At 38.8% G+C, this 16,596-nt stretch overlaps 1 protein-coding gene across 1 annotated transcript; it reads left to right on the top strand.

The window, feature by feature from the left end:
• The first annotated feature begins 442 nt into the window (after positions 1-442).
• Positions 443-6,528, top strand: LOC145414156 (rhomboid-related protein 4-like). The gene is made up of 8 exons (XM_080283722.1): positions 443-559; positions 1,429-1,584; positions 2,373-2,560; positions 2,908-3,047; positions 3,605-3,763; positions 4,347-4,478; positions 5,863-5,931; positions 6,398-6,528. Exons 2-8 carry the CDS (start codon positions 1,468-1,470, stop codon positions 6,526-6,528), a joined length of 936 nt encoding a protein of 311 aa, XP_080139848.1. The 5' UTR covers positions 443-559; positions 1,429-1,467.
• Positions 6,529-16,596: the final 10,068 nt, after the last annotated feature.

Here is a 16,596-nt window from a genome sequence, read left to right as displayed (position 1 = left end):
AGAGCCATCTGGTGTCGTTTAACACTTGTTTATTCTGTGCTATTGAGCACCCTTAAGAGAGTGAATGAACGTTTTACTAAATATATTAATTAGGTAAATGTGCACTTTGATATGTTAGAGCTCTATATAGTCATAATTATTGATTATTTAACGGTTTTGTAGACCCGTAGATAGGGAGAGACCAGGCATAGGAACTGGAACTTTCGGCAATGAATAAATCGCTTTCTAGCCTTTAACTCTAACATTTGCGTTATTTAAGTTGGTCTGAGATACGCTACATTTTACTCCGTTATAATCGTTTAAGAGGACAACGACTTATTATCTGGATCAGCTTAAAACACATCACGAAAACGAAGGGGTTTGTTCCGAATTACCTAAACTTTGGGGTTGATGAAAAAGTAAACAAACAATTGTCCCACGTCAGTCTTGTGGAGGATGATGCAAACTTTCACGCTGAAGAGATAGTCTGGTGTCAGGTAACAGTCACGCACGTCACTGCACACACCGATACAGGTAGTCAGGACCCATTGTGGCCCCTTGCCTTTCGCTGTGCAATAAGGTAGGGAAAAATGCATGTGAAGTGTGCATTTGTTTGTGATACAGAACTGATTTTACTGTCAGATGATAGTTTTATGGTTTTCACATGACCATTTGTCCCCCCCCCCAAAAAAAAAAAAAAAAATGATAGTTACCACTGTCATAACAGTTGTCATTAGAATGTTATTGTTTCGTTTCGTTTTTGAAGGCTCCAGCATGCTTGCATGCGTCGGGCTTGGTCACCAAATGGTTGCCCTCCATGCTGTTCGATCTCTGGCAGCCTCCCTGTTCAGTCCCTTAACTCTGAGGTCACACTTAATGACCTCGTCTCAGGTCTTTTTTAGTTTACCCTTCGCAACCCTACCCTTGATATTAATACTTCTAACTTTCTCACCCAGTAATCATCCCCCATCCTCTCCACATGCCCAAACCACCTCAGTCTACCTCTTCTTATCACAACACCAATACATTGCAGTCCCATCCAACATTTCAACTCTTCCATTGTAAACCTAGCACCCCCCAGGCTTTGCACTCAGCGACACACTGCACATCCGCCTAATTATTGTCATTTCTGTACGTTTGAGCCTGCGAATATCCTCTTCCTTTACTGCCCAGGTCTCTCTCTACCGTACACCATTAAACTCCTAACACAGTCTGCATACAAAGATCTCTTAGCATGTAGGGAGAGCCTGCTCAGTGTCAGGAGAAGCAACAGCTCCCTGAACTTCTTCCAGCCACTCCTTGCCCTAGCCACAGAGCTACAGAGGTCCGTGATGTGCAGTTAAATTGCTTACTTTGCATACAATGGATGCCATTTATCAACATCATAATGTTAGTACTTAGTACTACTAGCCTGTAATGTTCCTTGCACATTTTCCTGTATTATCACAGGAAGTTGTCTATTTGACTACACCCACATCATCAAAAGAGATGCAGCGACAGAGGAGACCAGCTGCCTCGTTGGGGATCCTGCTGTTGGCACACAAACTCTATAGTGCGGGGCTCAACACACTTCCACCTGTTACATTATTAACAGTTATTGGCCAGGTAAAGAATTCAGATTTCAGGATAGAAATTATATATAACTTGTATATAATCTTTGGCTTTCTGTTTCTTAAAGTCTCTTAGGAAGCAAAAAGTTTTGAGAGTCCTAGCCTTTGATTATTTCATTTTTGCCTAAAAAAAATAATAATAATAATAATCCTATCATGAACTTCCATATTACAAAAGAGGAGTAGTATTTGTTATCAGAGGAAAGAAATGCTGAGGCTTGACTATTAAGTAAATGGATGTGCGACTCCTTTCACTTGGCACTCTTTATGGGTTCCCTTTACGCCTTCAGGTTCCTATTTCATGATTTGGCCCAATCCATTTATTAGCAAGAAATAAGATGTTAGTGATAAAATGGTTCTTTAAATCCAGTGTACCAGTACAGTAGGAGTTATACAGTATGGTATAGTAAATGTATAAAGTACACTGGCCAAAAACTTTTGTAAGTACTGCAGGTAACCTTTGCCATTGCTTTTGGTCATATACCCTGAGATGCACTGGACTCGGATAGCCTAACCTCAGGTCTATAATCTTAAAGGTAAAAATATGGATTTAGTTATGTGTATACTGGCATATTCACATTTTTTAACTTCTGTTTTAAGAACCAGGATTCCAAGGGCTTGACTGGTCAGTGAATGAGTGTCTGACCCATTTCACTAGGCATGCTGTTGACATTTCTCCCTCTTTTGTGTCCCTCCCCCCTTCCTAGACCCAACTTCACTCCAAACTGGGGGGGAGGGGAGGTCATGATGATGTTGATTGCCCCTCTCTACATATTTCTATAGAGTCTGCTATACTTGGGGTACATTGACCCCCCATGGGACCGGCACGAGGTGTGTCTCAGTGGCGAGTCCATCATCCGCTACAAAGACTACCGCCGGCTCATTCTGTCTGCCATTGAACACGTTGACGACATCCACCTCTATCACAACATGGCCTCGTTCATCCTCAAGGGACGCTCTTTGGAGAGGAGGTATCCTCTTTATTTAGTTTTTTTATCCTCGAGGGGGCTTATTGGAGAGAACTTAGTCACATATTAAATAGCTTTGTGAGTGCAGTATACAGTAATAAAAAAAAAAATAATAATAATAATAATAATCATTTCATAAATGTCAGGACCAACTTGTCTAGCCCCGGGCTCCTACACTCCTCATGGGGTGGCATAGGATTAGATGATGGATGGATGGATATCTTTCCATGGCATGTGAATTATTGTACTGAATTTTCTTTCTCATATTCAAAGATTACTGTAAGATAAATCACCATACCTTTCTAATTTGTTATCTTGCTGAACCTTATGATGTTTTCTCTGTGTTTCAGATTTGGATCACTAAGGTTCCTGATTCTTCTGCTGGTGTTCACTGTGGCCACAAGTCTGACATATGTTGGCCTCGAGTTTGGAGCAATGAAGTATTTTGAAACATATTCTTACATGCGAGAGTGTGCAATTGGATTCTCAGGTAACAAGCAACTGACACTAGATATCTGTGAAAATAACCTGCATTAGTAAAGCATACAGTAGGTTAATATATGAAGAAGACTTGTAAGTATTTACCCGGTACTGTCATTTTCACTTGCATATTAATACTGCCTTAATCTACGGACTCATTCACAATCATTGCCCCTCCAACAGAACAAAATATCATACGAATACACCTTAACATTCCAGATGCCAAAATGAAGATTGTTGTAAACCTCTTCCCTACTTGGAATCTCTTCTAGACTGAAGAATATAATCGGGTGGTAACAAAACACAAAATCTAAGAGTGTCATTGTACTGAAGGAATTAAGTTGATTCTGCATTACCAGCTGATTATAATGACTATCAGATGATGAAAAAAATAAAACTGGATGAAAAAAAAAAAATGCAGTAGCTATCTGAATTTCCAGTATGTAGCTAAGTATAGAACACTATAGTACTTTATTGTAACCATGTATGACCTTTATTCAAGCAACTTACTCGACAGGTGGTTCAAGTGCCTAAAAAAGTAACTTATACATTTTCTTAACATTGCAGGTGTGTTGTTTGCCTTGAAGGTATTGACGACACACTACGAGCACAGCGCCTTTCAGTATGTAATGGGGGTCAGGGTGCCATCCAAGTACGCTGTGTGGGCTGAGCTGATCATCATTCATATCCTGGTGCCTCGAGCTTCATTTGTCGGACACTTGGCAGGTCAGTGGCAAATGAGTGTGCAGTGCACTGTATTGTATGCTTTTGTCCTCAGGGTTCATATCTAGATGACCTTGTGACGTTCTATCTATCACCAGACGCCTTAATCCCATAAGGGGTGGCCACGAACAAATCGCCTCCATGTCGCCCTGTCCTCCGCCATTTCACTGCCCTTCTTCCAGCTTACACCCCTCTTTCCCAGATACCTCTCCACTCCATCCCCCCATCTCATCCCTGGCCTCCCCCTTTCCCTCCCCCCCTCCACCCCACTCACAGACACTCTCCTTGTCAGTCTCTCGCTCTTCATCCTCTCCACATGGCCAAACCACCTCAGTGTGTTTCTCCTAATGCTTCCTATCACATCCACATCCACACCACAATGCTCTTTCACTTCCTTATTTGTCAGTCTGTCTCTCCATGTGACTCCACAGGCTCCTGTCAGATAACTCACAGTTACTGTATGTAAAACTTTTAAAGCACAACAGAAAGTTTTTTATTTTTCATCAGAGTTATGTTAATATTTTGGACATAATGAAAGTGAGCACATCTGAATTACAGTAATGTGTATGTCTATCCCTTCTTGCAGGCATTTTAGTGGGTCTTGCATATATTTATGGACCCGTGAGGCACATTGTTGATGCGATTTGTGGACTGTTTATCCCACCACAGCCATCCTACACCTATGCACATGGCAGAGTTGGACCTCAGCACTGGGAAGGTCAGTTCATGCACAGTGATAGATAGATACAGTAAATAGATAGATAGATATAAAGGTAGATGGAAATATGGAGCTTAGATATACACAGCATAATCAGGTGACTAACACTTCTCTGCATGTATTGTCAGTGTTATCCCTCCTTACCATGTACAGGCAGTAGTCATTATATATCAAGGATGTGTTTCAGAATATCACATCTTCCATACAATTTGTTCAGTACTGTAAATTGAAGGAACCTAGTTGATCATTTTTTTGGGTAGCAATGAAACTTTACTAGGTATTTTTTCTGCAACTGGATTTAATAGGGGAAAAAGGGCAACACAGGATTAGATGATGGATGGATGAAAAAAAAAAAAGAAAAAGGCATTAAACAGTAAGGATCTGAAGTATCAGTATGCCTGAGATTGTGTGTTTTCTGGAATCACAATAATGCATTGTGATGTAACACTTCTCTGTCGTCAAAATGTTAAAATTCATTAATTCATTCATCATCTAATCCAGTGTTGCCCCAGTAGGAGTGTAGGAGCCTGGGGTAGGGAAGTTGGTCCTGACATTTGAGATTGGAGTGACCAGCCTCACTCATCCCTGAGTGGCATTACATGAGCAATAAATCCCAGTCACCCCTTGGAAATAAACCCACACCAGCTCATCCGATGGGAGCGCCTTAATCGTCTGCTGTACCACCAGGTGCCATAATTTGGTTATATGGTTACCACCCAGCATAGTAAATGGTTTCCTGGTGTACAGGAAATCATTTGGCTTGTCACTTAGTGTAGAGTCACCCATAGACAGAAGGAAGAGGAAAGAATGAAGCAAAGAAAGGATGGAAAGGAGGAGGAAGAGAGGAAAGGGCAGGCAACCGAGAGCAGCACTACATTAAGTGAGTAGATGGTGACCACCCCCACCAACTGTTAAAATACAGTTAATATGGTATAAACTAACTTAGCACAATAAGGCTGTCCAGCACCCAAGAGCAGCATTACATCAAGTGAGTGAATGGTGAGTGCCCCCACCAACTGTTAAAATACAATGTTAATGTGGTATAAACTGACTTAGTACAATAAGGCTGTCCAAGACATGTATGTTATTGGTTGATAATAAAATTTTACATTACTGGTAGACTTATATCTTGGTTATTAAACGGGTATATCGTGAGTACTGTATAACCCTGGAGCCAGCTTGCAGTCAGTTTTAAGAATACTGTACAGAACTATTTTTTCAAAACTGTGAATAAAAACGTCAAAGAAAGAATGTAATACACCACTGGGAATTTAAAATATGTAGCTGTTGTGTCAGTTAATACACTGAAAGTTTTTATAGGTTTCTGTAATACCGTGCACATATCTTGACTCTAATCCTGTTTCTCTTATGTGGTGTGGAGCAGGTTACGAGCAGCAAAGTTACGGATGGCAGTACGATCGGGATTATGGTCATGGCGACTACTATAATTATGGTAAGACTACTGGTTGTCTTCATTACAAATTACAGATGTTCCAAATATTACCAATTTTTCATACAGTTCAGTAGTGAGTAGGGGGTAACTGGCAAAAATCAGCTCTAAAAGTGCAGTACAGTAGAACCTCTTTGGTCCGGACCCCTTTAATCCGGATTTCTGTTAATTCGGACAAAATTTAAAAATAATAAGCTCCAAAAATATGTTGAACGTAATTCTAAAATCATTTTCAGTATCGGTGCGGAAAGCGATCGTCATTCATTTAGTCTCAGATCACCCTAGGTCGCAACATGGGCGCCTGTTTAAACGCACGCTAGTATTCGTTCCATCAACTAGTTCACCAACCATTTATATTTTTACGCTGTATTTCAAAAGTTGATCCTCCTTACCATGCCCCTTAATGCAAGTGTAGCTTCTGCAATGAATAAAGGTGTTAAAAGGAAGCATGTACCACTAAGTATTGCAGATACAGTGAAAATTCTGGATAAACTAGAGGCTGGTGCTCCTCCAGGAACACTCGTGAACGAGTTTGGTGTCGCCAAACAAACTGTGTCGGACATCAAGAAAAACAAAGATAAAATTAGACAGTTTGCTTAAAAATTTGCTGTTACAAACAGTGACTGTGGTGAAAATAAAAGAAAAACTCTAAAAATGCCACATATGTTAATAATTAACAAACATACCGTATGTAGATAGTTTATGGTATGAACTGGAGATTACCCTGATGGTCCGGACAATCTGCTAATTCGGACAACCCTTCCCCCCATATAGTCCGAATGAGAGAGGTTCTACTGTACCTGTATTGGTATTAATGGAACTTTAATAAGCAGTTTTTCATCGGTCCATTTCCCTGGTCCTGCTGTTCAGTTGTTCCTCTATTTTTGCTGCATTTCTTTCTGCATCTGGACTACCTTACCTAAGGTGATCAGAGTCCCACTTTTAGGCGGGACAGTCCCGCTTTTTGGACGTCCGTCTCGCTTTTTTAATTGTGACTAGAATATCCCGCTTTTTGAGCAAATTATCTTAATTGTCCCGCCTTTAGAAACTTACACTTGCATTAGATATAACATGACCTTCTTTTATGAAATTAGGATGAATTAGAAAAATTATGCATAATCCCAACCAAATGAAATACCAAATTATTAATATAAAATCTGTAATGCTCAATAACCGGTGACTTTGGTCGACCCATTCACTGTACTGTACGGTATGTTGGGAGTTCGTAGGAGACGTTAGGGTTTGATTAGCAACCTCAGTTTGAAGTGTAGCGCAGCAGCGGTCGCTGTCAGAGTAGTCAATATCTGTCTGTCTGTCTATCTATCTGTATCTATCTATCTATACACACACACACACACACACGCACGCATGCGTGCGTCTCGCTTTTAGCTCTAATAAATCTGGTCACCTTAACCTTACCCCATCTTTAAGTGGGAACTAGGGTTGGAATAATGACAGTGAATGGTTTGGTACAATTCAAATTGGCTTTGTTAACCTTTTCTGAATGAGAGATCCCCCCCCAACCTAAAATAATCTGGTAGTTTAAGAAAAAATCATATTAAGGCACTAATTTTGTTTCCAGAGTCTGCATTGCTAGAAAAATAGTATCAGGTGGTAGGGGGAAAAAAAAAAAAAAAAAAAATGTACCTATTTTCAGACCCTCCTCCTCCTCCTGATCCTGATGAATTGCGGAGGCGGCGAATGTATCGTTACAGATACCAGTATTAGTGACCGTCTGTTATCGCAAGGCCTCAGCCACTGGTGACCTGACTGATGCTACCATGGTGTTCTGAGCTTAAAGTAGGGTATAGATCCCCTACTATTTCACAACATCTACTGCTCACCTAGAGCACGTCCATCACTTTCCTCACATGCAGTATATTAAAGAGAATCATCTGTAGGCTGGGAAATATACCAAGCCTCTCTTGCCTTAGGAATATTAACCTGAAGAGGAAAGTGAGTAGATGAGGTGAAATAATAGGTAAATGTATGTCTCTGACTGAAACAATACAGTACATATCTGCCATAGTGATATTAGTTGAAGGAATTATGTAATCAGTTTTGATGTCATGACTGTTGAGGTAGGTTTTATATATTTAGTCCATCCATCCATCATCCAGTCATTTATTGCCATATCAAAGGCATAAGGGCTTTGGTCTAGGTTACCAAGTCCAGACATTATATCTTCAAGGTGTAATGATTTCCTGAGTAAGTTGCAGGTGGTGTAAAGGAGAATGGCATGAAAACCCTCACTAAACAGAAGGCTAGATATTGAAGCATTACTGTATCACTTAATGTTGCAGTTCTGTTGTTCACAGTTTAGATTGCATAGGACATTGTCTCAAAAATGGTTCAGAAGCTAAAAGATGTTGGGCTTATCTATAATAATTGTGTTGGAATTTTACTGTATTAATTGTGAAACCTAAATGTGTAACGGGATTGTTGACAACGAATGGGCACCACTGCTTGTGGTTGTGTGTGTAGTTCCTATTGATACAACCAAAAATACATTTGGCATCATTATTCTGTCATATTTTTAATGTACTGTATATGGTACTCATTTAAGGTGGACTCACCCTGAATAGGTATAGTTACATGTTTTGTTGTGAGAAGGATATCTAGAATTTGCATGATTTATTTTTTATGAGGTGGATACAATGGCTGTGAAGTTTTTTTAGCACAAAAAGATACAGACAGGAGCAAACAGTGTAGGATGCATTGATTACGGTACAGTAAACAGATTTGCTTACTTCCACTTGCCTCTTCACAATGATGGTTTGTTTATTTTTTAGCAAGTGTCAGATGATTTTGTTCAGCTTGGGAGAGACTTTTTGGAGGGGTTAGCAATAACTTTAAGTAATTCCGTCTGCATAAGAGTTCTTCCCTAATAAAATTTCCTGAAGGTCGTAAGAATGAATAAAAGATATACCGGTATAATTAGACTGAAGGAGTCAACATTGTCATCATCCTGACCTTTTTTTGCACCTAGCAATGGTGTGATGAAGAAGTCAAGAAATAAAGGGATAGAAGGTATGAAAGCTGTAGAACTATCAACAGCCTGCCTAGTGAAGTGGGTCAATGAGATGTATCAAAAACAATTCCATTTTCTACGAATGTATGGTTTGAAACAGTATTCTAATAAAATATTTGTTTTAATACACTGGTATTTTCATGGTATTAATATAATTTTGTGAATCATAAACTTGAGGCAGAGGTGGTAATGTTCACTGAGCATAATCATCAGCAACAGTAGATTCATTTGGTAACATAATCACTTCATCTCCTTGACTGTCCCTTTCCAGTTGATGCCCTTATGAGAATCAATGACTCACTTTCAAATAACTACAAATATTCTTGGCACAATCTCTACATACTTTCAAGTAACTGCAGATATTCTTGGCAAAATCTCTACAGTACTCTCTTTCTAGTACAGTAACTACAAATTCTCAGCATCAACTCTATGGTACTAACTTTCAGGTAACTACAGATATTATTGGCATCAGCTTAGCTTCCCGCAGAACTCAGCTCCATGTCTCTCCTTTTTCTCACCAAAACTTAGCTGCCTGGGTTAATTGACAGTAACCCCTATTCTGCATTCTTGTAATTTAGAGAAATAATTATGGTTATTACATGGGAATAATTTTAGGAACAATTACATATATTTGTCCCAACTTTACAAAGTCCCTCTTTTTAACCCTAATTTCCCTCCCCACACAGCACCAGTCTCCCTCCCAGCACGCATCCTCAACCCACAGCAATGCAGCAGTGTTTTAATGTGCGGCTGTCCGTCATCTCCATTCTTAAATCATTTGAAAATACACATTAACAAGTAGAGTCTTAAGTCTCGTGATGTTTGGGGCACTACAAAGGGTCTTTGGACGTTTACAATTAAATACAGCAAACCCTTTTGAAGGGTTTTTACTATTTGCAGAAATCTGGTATTCATGAGGGATTTTCCTTAACCCCTCTTGAAATCTGACCTCATTCAACCCATCCTGAAGAAAGGTGACCCTTCCCGTGCCCTGAAAATGCTTAGCTACTTAACATTAATCTACTCTCCTGTTTTCCAGTCTTTGAAGTACTACTTCTCTTACCATATTTTTTGTAAGAGTAGATTCCTTTGAAGACTTTTCATTGGCAATCTTGCATTCCTTTCATTCCTGGTCCTCCTCCTATTGGAATTTTGGTGTCAAGTAAAACTGCAGACAGACAAGGAACATGTTTAATAATGATCTATGTTTATCACAGAATCAACTGCTACAAAAAAAGTATAAAAACTCAACACTGGCTGACCATGTGTGAATATAGAGAGAAGGATATTTATTGTCAGAAAAAGATGAAAGTGGTACCTACTGCAAAAACCAATACCTTATAAAATACTTTAGAGAGCAAACTGGATCTTCAGCTAATCCCATAGGGATTTGCACACATAATAAATATCTATGAACTCCCAAACCCCAAGCAGTTCTATTAAACCTAATAAGAGACATGGACTTCAGAAACTGGTATCTATATTGATATTGTCTATAGCTAGTAGTTACAATGATCTAATGGTCCCTTGCACTCAAAAATATACTTTCGAGAAAGCACATGGAACCGAAAAGCAACATACAGTATCTTACAATGACGAAGTCTCACCTCTAATGGTTGGTACAGTACAAAATTGATGAGCAAGAAGATCATTCACCTCTGGTCTACACAACACTGCATCCCCAAGGTCTGCTATGGAAGAAAAGTTGGCTATGACACACACAAGCAAACAATTACATTGGAAACTGCAGGTGAGTAGAAAGGACAACTCAGAATGTAATCTAACAACTTTCACAGTTGAGAACTACATAATATATTCAACTGCTGTGTTAACTTAGGTCCTGTTGTCTCCATCCCATTGCGTGTGCAGTAAGCTTAAAGATACTTAACTTCTTAATGGAAACTCTTCAACGCTGGATGGATATGGAACTAAAATAAAGGATGTCTAGATTATTCTTAACTACAGTGTCTCAGGGAGGTACCCAGTTACAAAGGCTCTCTAGTAACTCTTCCACAGCAGCTTATTTCTGTACATGGAACATTAATAGTCTTTTGTACGTTTATTTATGCACACTATGTTAGTATAAACTTCACGTACATACCATGAGACAATAATGTTTAATGTACAAATTACACTGATATGGAAGAGGAATAAGACATGCGTCCTAAGCCCATAAGGATATGGCACTTGATGACATAACCAGTGATGGCCTTGTGACAGGAGGGTTGATCATATACAGTGGGGCTCATATATAGTGTTCCTCTTCCACTCCACCGGGCAATTTCTCGTGTTGAGGGGATGGCTCACTCAGTGTTATCAATGTCTTTCCAGCAACATTTATTCATTTTTTATTCCCACTCCTGCACCTATGCCCACATTAGCAGACTGAGTCATCCCCATAGCACATAAGATACCACCAAGTGAGTTTCTAGTGCAGCACTATTTCCAGACCATCCTGCATGTTCAGTGTAAACATACAGAGTACATGGACCCATACCCTTGTCGGTTAAGGACGCTTTCTAACACCCCTTTCCTAATTATCCATATTTCATTTTACATTTTTATATTTTCTTATATGCTACTTTCCCTTTTTAATATCTCTTTTCAGTACTATTTTCTTTTTAGCTCAAACACAGTTCACATAAATATCATGCAAATCATACTAAAAATATCAATCTGCCATAGCTCAGACATAAACCAGTAAGGAAAAGACACTAGGGAGCCATTTTAGGTGATGGGAATACCCCCCTTAAGACTATAGATAAAGCAAAACTGTGTCTTTTTCAAGGAATGACACTGAGCACTGGAAATGTCAAGTAAGAATGCTAATACTAGAGCTATCAGGATTCAAATAAAACTTAAGTGCAACATGGGACTGTAGAGAAAACTGTATCTAAACTAACCTGAAGAAATGTGACCATAAACTACAACAAAATTAGGAAAAACTGTCTGAATAACATACAGTATAAACATGGAAGTGGAGAATATTTCACAATTTTACTCACTGTTTCAAAATGTAAGAGTCTCTACTATAGTCTCTGGATCCTACAAAACATCCAGTCCCATACTACCACTTAAGATGTGTAGGGACCTGAGGCTAGGCTAGAAGATTTCCAGGTAGGTGGCTGGTTTACATCCCTGGTGGTACTGCATGATCAAAACTCCTCTGTATATGATGCCTCAGGCCACTAGACCACCAGGCATCCCTGGATCCTATCTAATTAAAAATCTATGGCCATCACATCTCAGTATTTGAGGCACACCTTGAAGCAGTGAAGAACTACAACATTATATATAAACTACAAGTCTAGCATTTCTTTTTTACTATACCACACACCTAACCACACAAAACAAGCATCATTCCACATCATTCCACACTATCACTCTGTTAATTAACTCAATTACCCTATATATATATATATATATATATATATATATATATATATATATATATGGTGTTATAAAACTATACTGGTCACATATGGGTAACTAAAGTAATTATGCTTCAAATAACAGGTCTAATGATACATAAGCCTCCACCATCACTCAATCAACCAATAAAAACCTCCACCAGCAATCAATCAATCAACCATCCAACCAACCACGTTACCCATTACATAAACAGAAGTTACAGTATAAATAAATATAGATGGTTAACATTAAATTAACATGTTTCAAATGAGTAGAGTGATACATCAATACAGTAAATTTGCACTATCAATCCATCAATCAACAAGTCACCCAACTGGGCAACTCCCTTTTCAGAATCACAAGTACAAAGTATATGTGAACATTTTATAAGAATCATGAACACTTTACAGTATAACATTCAGAGCTATTTAGCCTGAAAATCGGCATTAAATGCCACTTAGTTATTGTCAATCTTTATACACCGGTGACTAGCTCATACTGGCACCTAAGCGATGGACTCGAACCATCAATCAGTTATAAAAGTACCTTACAGTGTACAGTACTTCACTTGTACATACAGGGGGTACAATTAAGGACATACATACTGTACCGATACATACAATAAATACCTATAAAGTGAGCAATTAATTTTGACAGCTGCTGATGCAATCTTCAAAACCAACCAAACTATTCAAAATATTTATGTTAGAGCTTCATAATATTTCTAGCTAAAAAAATTATCAATTATTCCTGACCATAATTCTACATAAAGGCACTGTGCAACTTTAAACTGTACTATACTCTTTTCACCCTATCTTGGCTTAAACTTTTTTTCTTTTGCAGCTTATTTCACATAGCTCTATGGGAGGATAAGACAACACTACATCCTTTCAACAGCATTTCTTCAGGACTAGCATCATATTCAAGTGCTAATATCTTGTGACAATTCAATATTCAAGATGTAGAGATGGCAGTTTTAGGCCAAGTAACAGTGAAAATGGAACAGCTCCCTTCACATAGAGTTTGAGATGGCAGTGAAAGTAAAGAAGTGGTGCATGTGGAAGAGAGTATAGATTGTTTGTTATGGAGGTTTGACTGGAGTGAATGAGAACATGGTGTGGGGATAAATGAATGTTGTGAAGTGTGAGGATGAGCTCTTTAATACAACTTTTCTATATGACTAATACTGTAAATTTATAGGAACTGACAAATCAAGTGCAAAGACATCAATGTAACTTTCTCAGTGGCTGAGTGGTTAGCATCGCTGACTGTGAAACTGCCTGCCCATCAGCACCAGAGTCCAAATCCTGCTGCGGGTGGCTGGGGTCACTTGACTCAGGTGTCCATCCACCCTTTGTGAGTTGGTAGGTAAAATGGGTAGCTACAGTAATACCTTGGGGAGGTAACTGTGGTGACCTGGATGATGCAGTGGCCTTGTATCCCATGTTATTTGGTGAATAACCCGCTATAGGATCAAAGGCCTATGTCATGGAGATGAGCACCATGGCTAAGCGCCTCATGGCGTATGCTCCCACCTTTACCTTTATCACTCTATTACCTTTAAATAATGGCTGAATTAGGAGCAGAAACAAATGTGAAAAAAGGTGATTGCTCTATTCCCTTTAAATAATGGCTGAATTAGGAGCAGAAACAAATGTGAAGAAAGGTATTTTGTGACATGGACTTACTGTATAAGTAAGGGTTTGTTGTGAGTTATGAAGGAATGGGTTGTAGGGTGTGAGGATGGAAACACACTGTGAAGGTTACTGAAGCTTAAGTTGCACAAGAACTTTACCAACCACCTCCATAACTCATGTAATCAGGATCCACACTTACCAAAAACCACTACACCTAACTATTCGGAAACTAGTAAATCCGACACACATTCAACACATACATACTTTATACAGGACAAACTTTCCTGTTCCTAGGATATTAAATCAGTTAATATCTTAGTAATATATAATAAATTCTTTCTTAATCTATTGTGCTGTACTAAATTAAATGAATTAATACATTATGATAGAAACTTAAGGTGAAAGTGAGTAGTTTTCTGATATATAGGAATTGCCAATAATCCTTAACCCCTCAGCTGTGACATGCCTTTCAGAAAGCCATTATGGTAGCATGTGACATGCTTTCCATAATCATGCCAAACTTCAAATTGTTTATGTTTGGTGAGCGGTCAGACAACATACAAGTGACGAATGACTAAACACAGGATGACACAAGCTGCCTTGCATGGTGGTTGGCTGTGTAGGTATCAGCTGGCCAAAACATATTCTGACACTCAAACTCATTATCACACTTGGATTTAGGCACCCAGAGTCTTGCAGTTTGCTGCACCTGTATGCAAAAAGACTAATTTCCTTGTGTATGGCCTATTCTTAATGTATGGTAACATTTTTATAAATATTCTTTGCCAAAAAGGAACAGTTTTTGCCTATTCTCCCACACCATGAATGTCCTGTCTAAGAGGTATGTTGAAGCTTGGGGGTTAAGAACTGTACACAGACTTAACTGAAATGAATACATGACATAATGTCACTGGGTGTGGACATAAACAAGTGAGTCAAGCACCAAGGCAACCACCTCATCAGGATACTATGAACTGTACTGTAACAAACAGGAAACCTTTGTCAATCCCATTAAAAACTCTTCCCTATTCTGCAATTTTCTCTGGACTAGTATAGCATTGTAAGTATTTGTTAAAGGTAACATAGGTAAAAATGAGTGAGTCTCCCCCCCCCCCATTATCTCAGGGGACTCAATAACCTGAAGGGGACACATTCAGCCTTATCCCTTTGAATCTGGGAACATCTTCTTAAATGTTATGTTTGCCTTTTCAACATTTTATTCAGCTTAGGATAATACTGAACTGGAGGGATTTAGATGTACCATTACTAAACCTTTTCAGTAAAAACATAAAATCCTCAGTAACAGCAAGACTAAAACTATATGATCACCCAGATTCAAAGTGTGAATAAATCACTTCACTGCTACAGACCCTTTCCAAGCCAACTGAAATAGTCTGATAGCATATAGTACGGGAGTCTTAAGCATATGAAGTTACAGATCAATGTTGGCTCCTTCATGATGAGAGGTCCCCCCAATATCTGAATTAAACTGTGTGAAGGAAGCATGAATAAACTGAAAAAAACAAAATTACACATCAAGGAAGCATGAATACTGAAAAAGGACATCAAGGGAGCACAAATAAACTGAAAAAATGAGACATCATTATTGAAAAGGTTACTGGAGACTGTTTCTCTGACACTACAAAAGGTCTCACCGAGCAAGGGGAAAAAAAAAGTTGGAAATAAAAGGTAAATGAAAGGGATTATATATTAATGACTGGAATGATGTCATCTGCCATCATGGGTGCAAAATGGAAAGTTGTGTGTTGTACTTATACCCATGGGTCAGTATTCACACTGTGTTTATACTTGGCCTATCTAAATCAGCTCCAAGCACTGATGTAAACTGGAATGGACAATTTCAAAGCCATCAGGTTCGTCTGAGAGTTTCCCAACCTAGTCAATAAAGTACTGTGATAACAACACTTTCCCACAATAAAGTACTGTCATAACAACACTTTCCAACAACAACAAGTAAACTGATTGTGATACCTCAACATGTGAAGAAAGTAGGTACTGTATTATTATCAGTCTGTACAAACAACAACACCTGAGAAACCCAGCCGTGAGGGGGCAGCAGGTAACAGTACAGACAGGAATAAATAGCAACAGCTGTGAAACTGGCCCTATGGAACTGCTATAAAACATGTAACAATGAGATGGTCGTTACAAAATCTACCTTAATTTCCAAGCTTGATTCAGCTATTCTTACTTTTTTATCTTTCAGGAATTACGATACCATACAGTACATTGCACTAAACAACAGACTGATTGGTACTCAACTTGCAGACCTCTCATAGTAAACAAGTTACAAATGCTACCATAAGTCCACTGAGGGAGCAGAAACCCAAAAGGGCAATGCTGTTTATTGTTACAAACAGTACTGTACTGTACTTACTAACCTCTTCATTATAATGCCAAAATTTTCACTTTTATTCCTTTTCCCAAATTTATAAAACCAATAGGCGGCAAAATGAACCAGTAAAAAAAAAAATGGGGGAGGGGGTTAGTTACACAACACACAATTTTCTGTGCCTGACAACATGACTCCGATACTGCACAGTCGTAATCTATCACAAACAAGGTAGT

The sequence above is a fragment of the Coenobita brevimanus genome, chromosome 98, assembly GCF_032717465.1.
Source record: "Coenobita brevimanus isolate Jiangsu-jjx chromosome 98, ASM3271746v2, whole genome shotgun sequence".
Taxonomy (NCBI): domain Eukaryota; kingdom Metazoa; phylum Arthropoda; class Malacostraca; order Decapoda; family Coenobitidae; genus Coenobita; species Coenobita brevimanus.
This window is presented reverse-complemented; position numbering and strand designations above follow the sequence as displayed.

What these genes read in the sequence shown, in the direction of transcription:
- LOC145414156 (XM_080283722.1), top strand. Translation starts at nt 1,468, where the DNA reads ATGCAGCGACAGAGGAGACCAGCTGCCTCGTTGGGGATCCTGCTGTTG. An exon ending in GTGTGCAATTGGATTCTCAG is followed by an intron (nt 3,048 to 3,604) that starts GTAACAAGCAAC and finishes TTAACATTGCAG; the next exon opens with GTGTGTTGTTTGCCTTGAAG. An exon ending in ATTTGTCGGACACTTGGCAG is followed by an intron (nt 3,764 to 4,346) that starts GTCAGTGGCAAA and finishes CCCTTCTTGCAG; the next exon opens with GCATTTTAGTGGGTCTTGCA.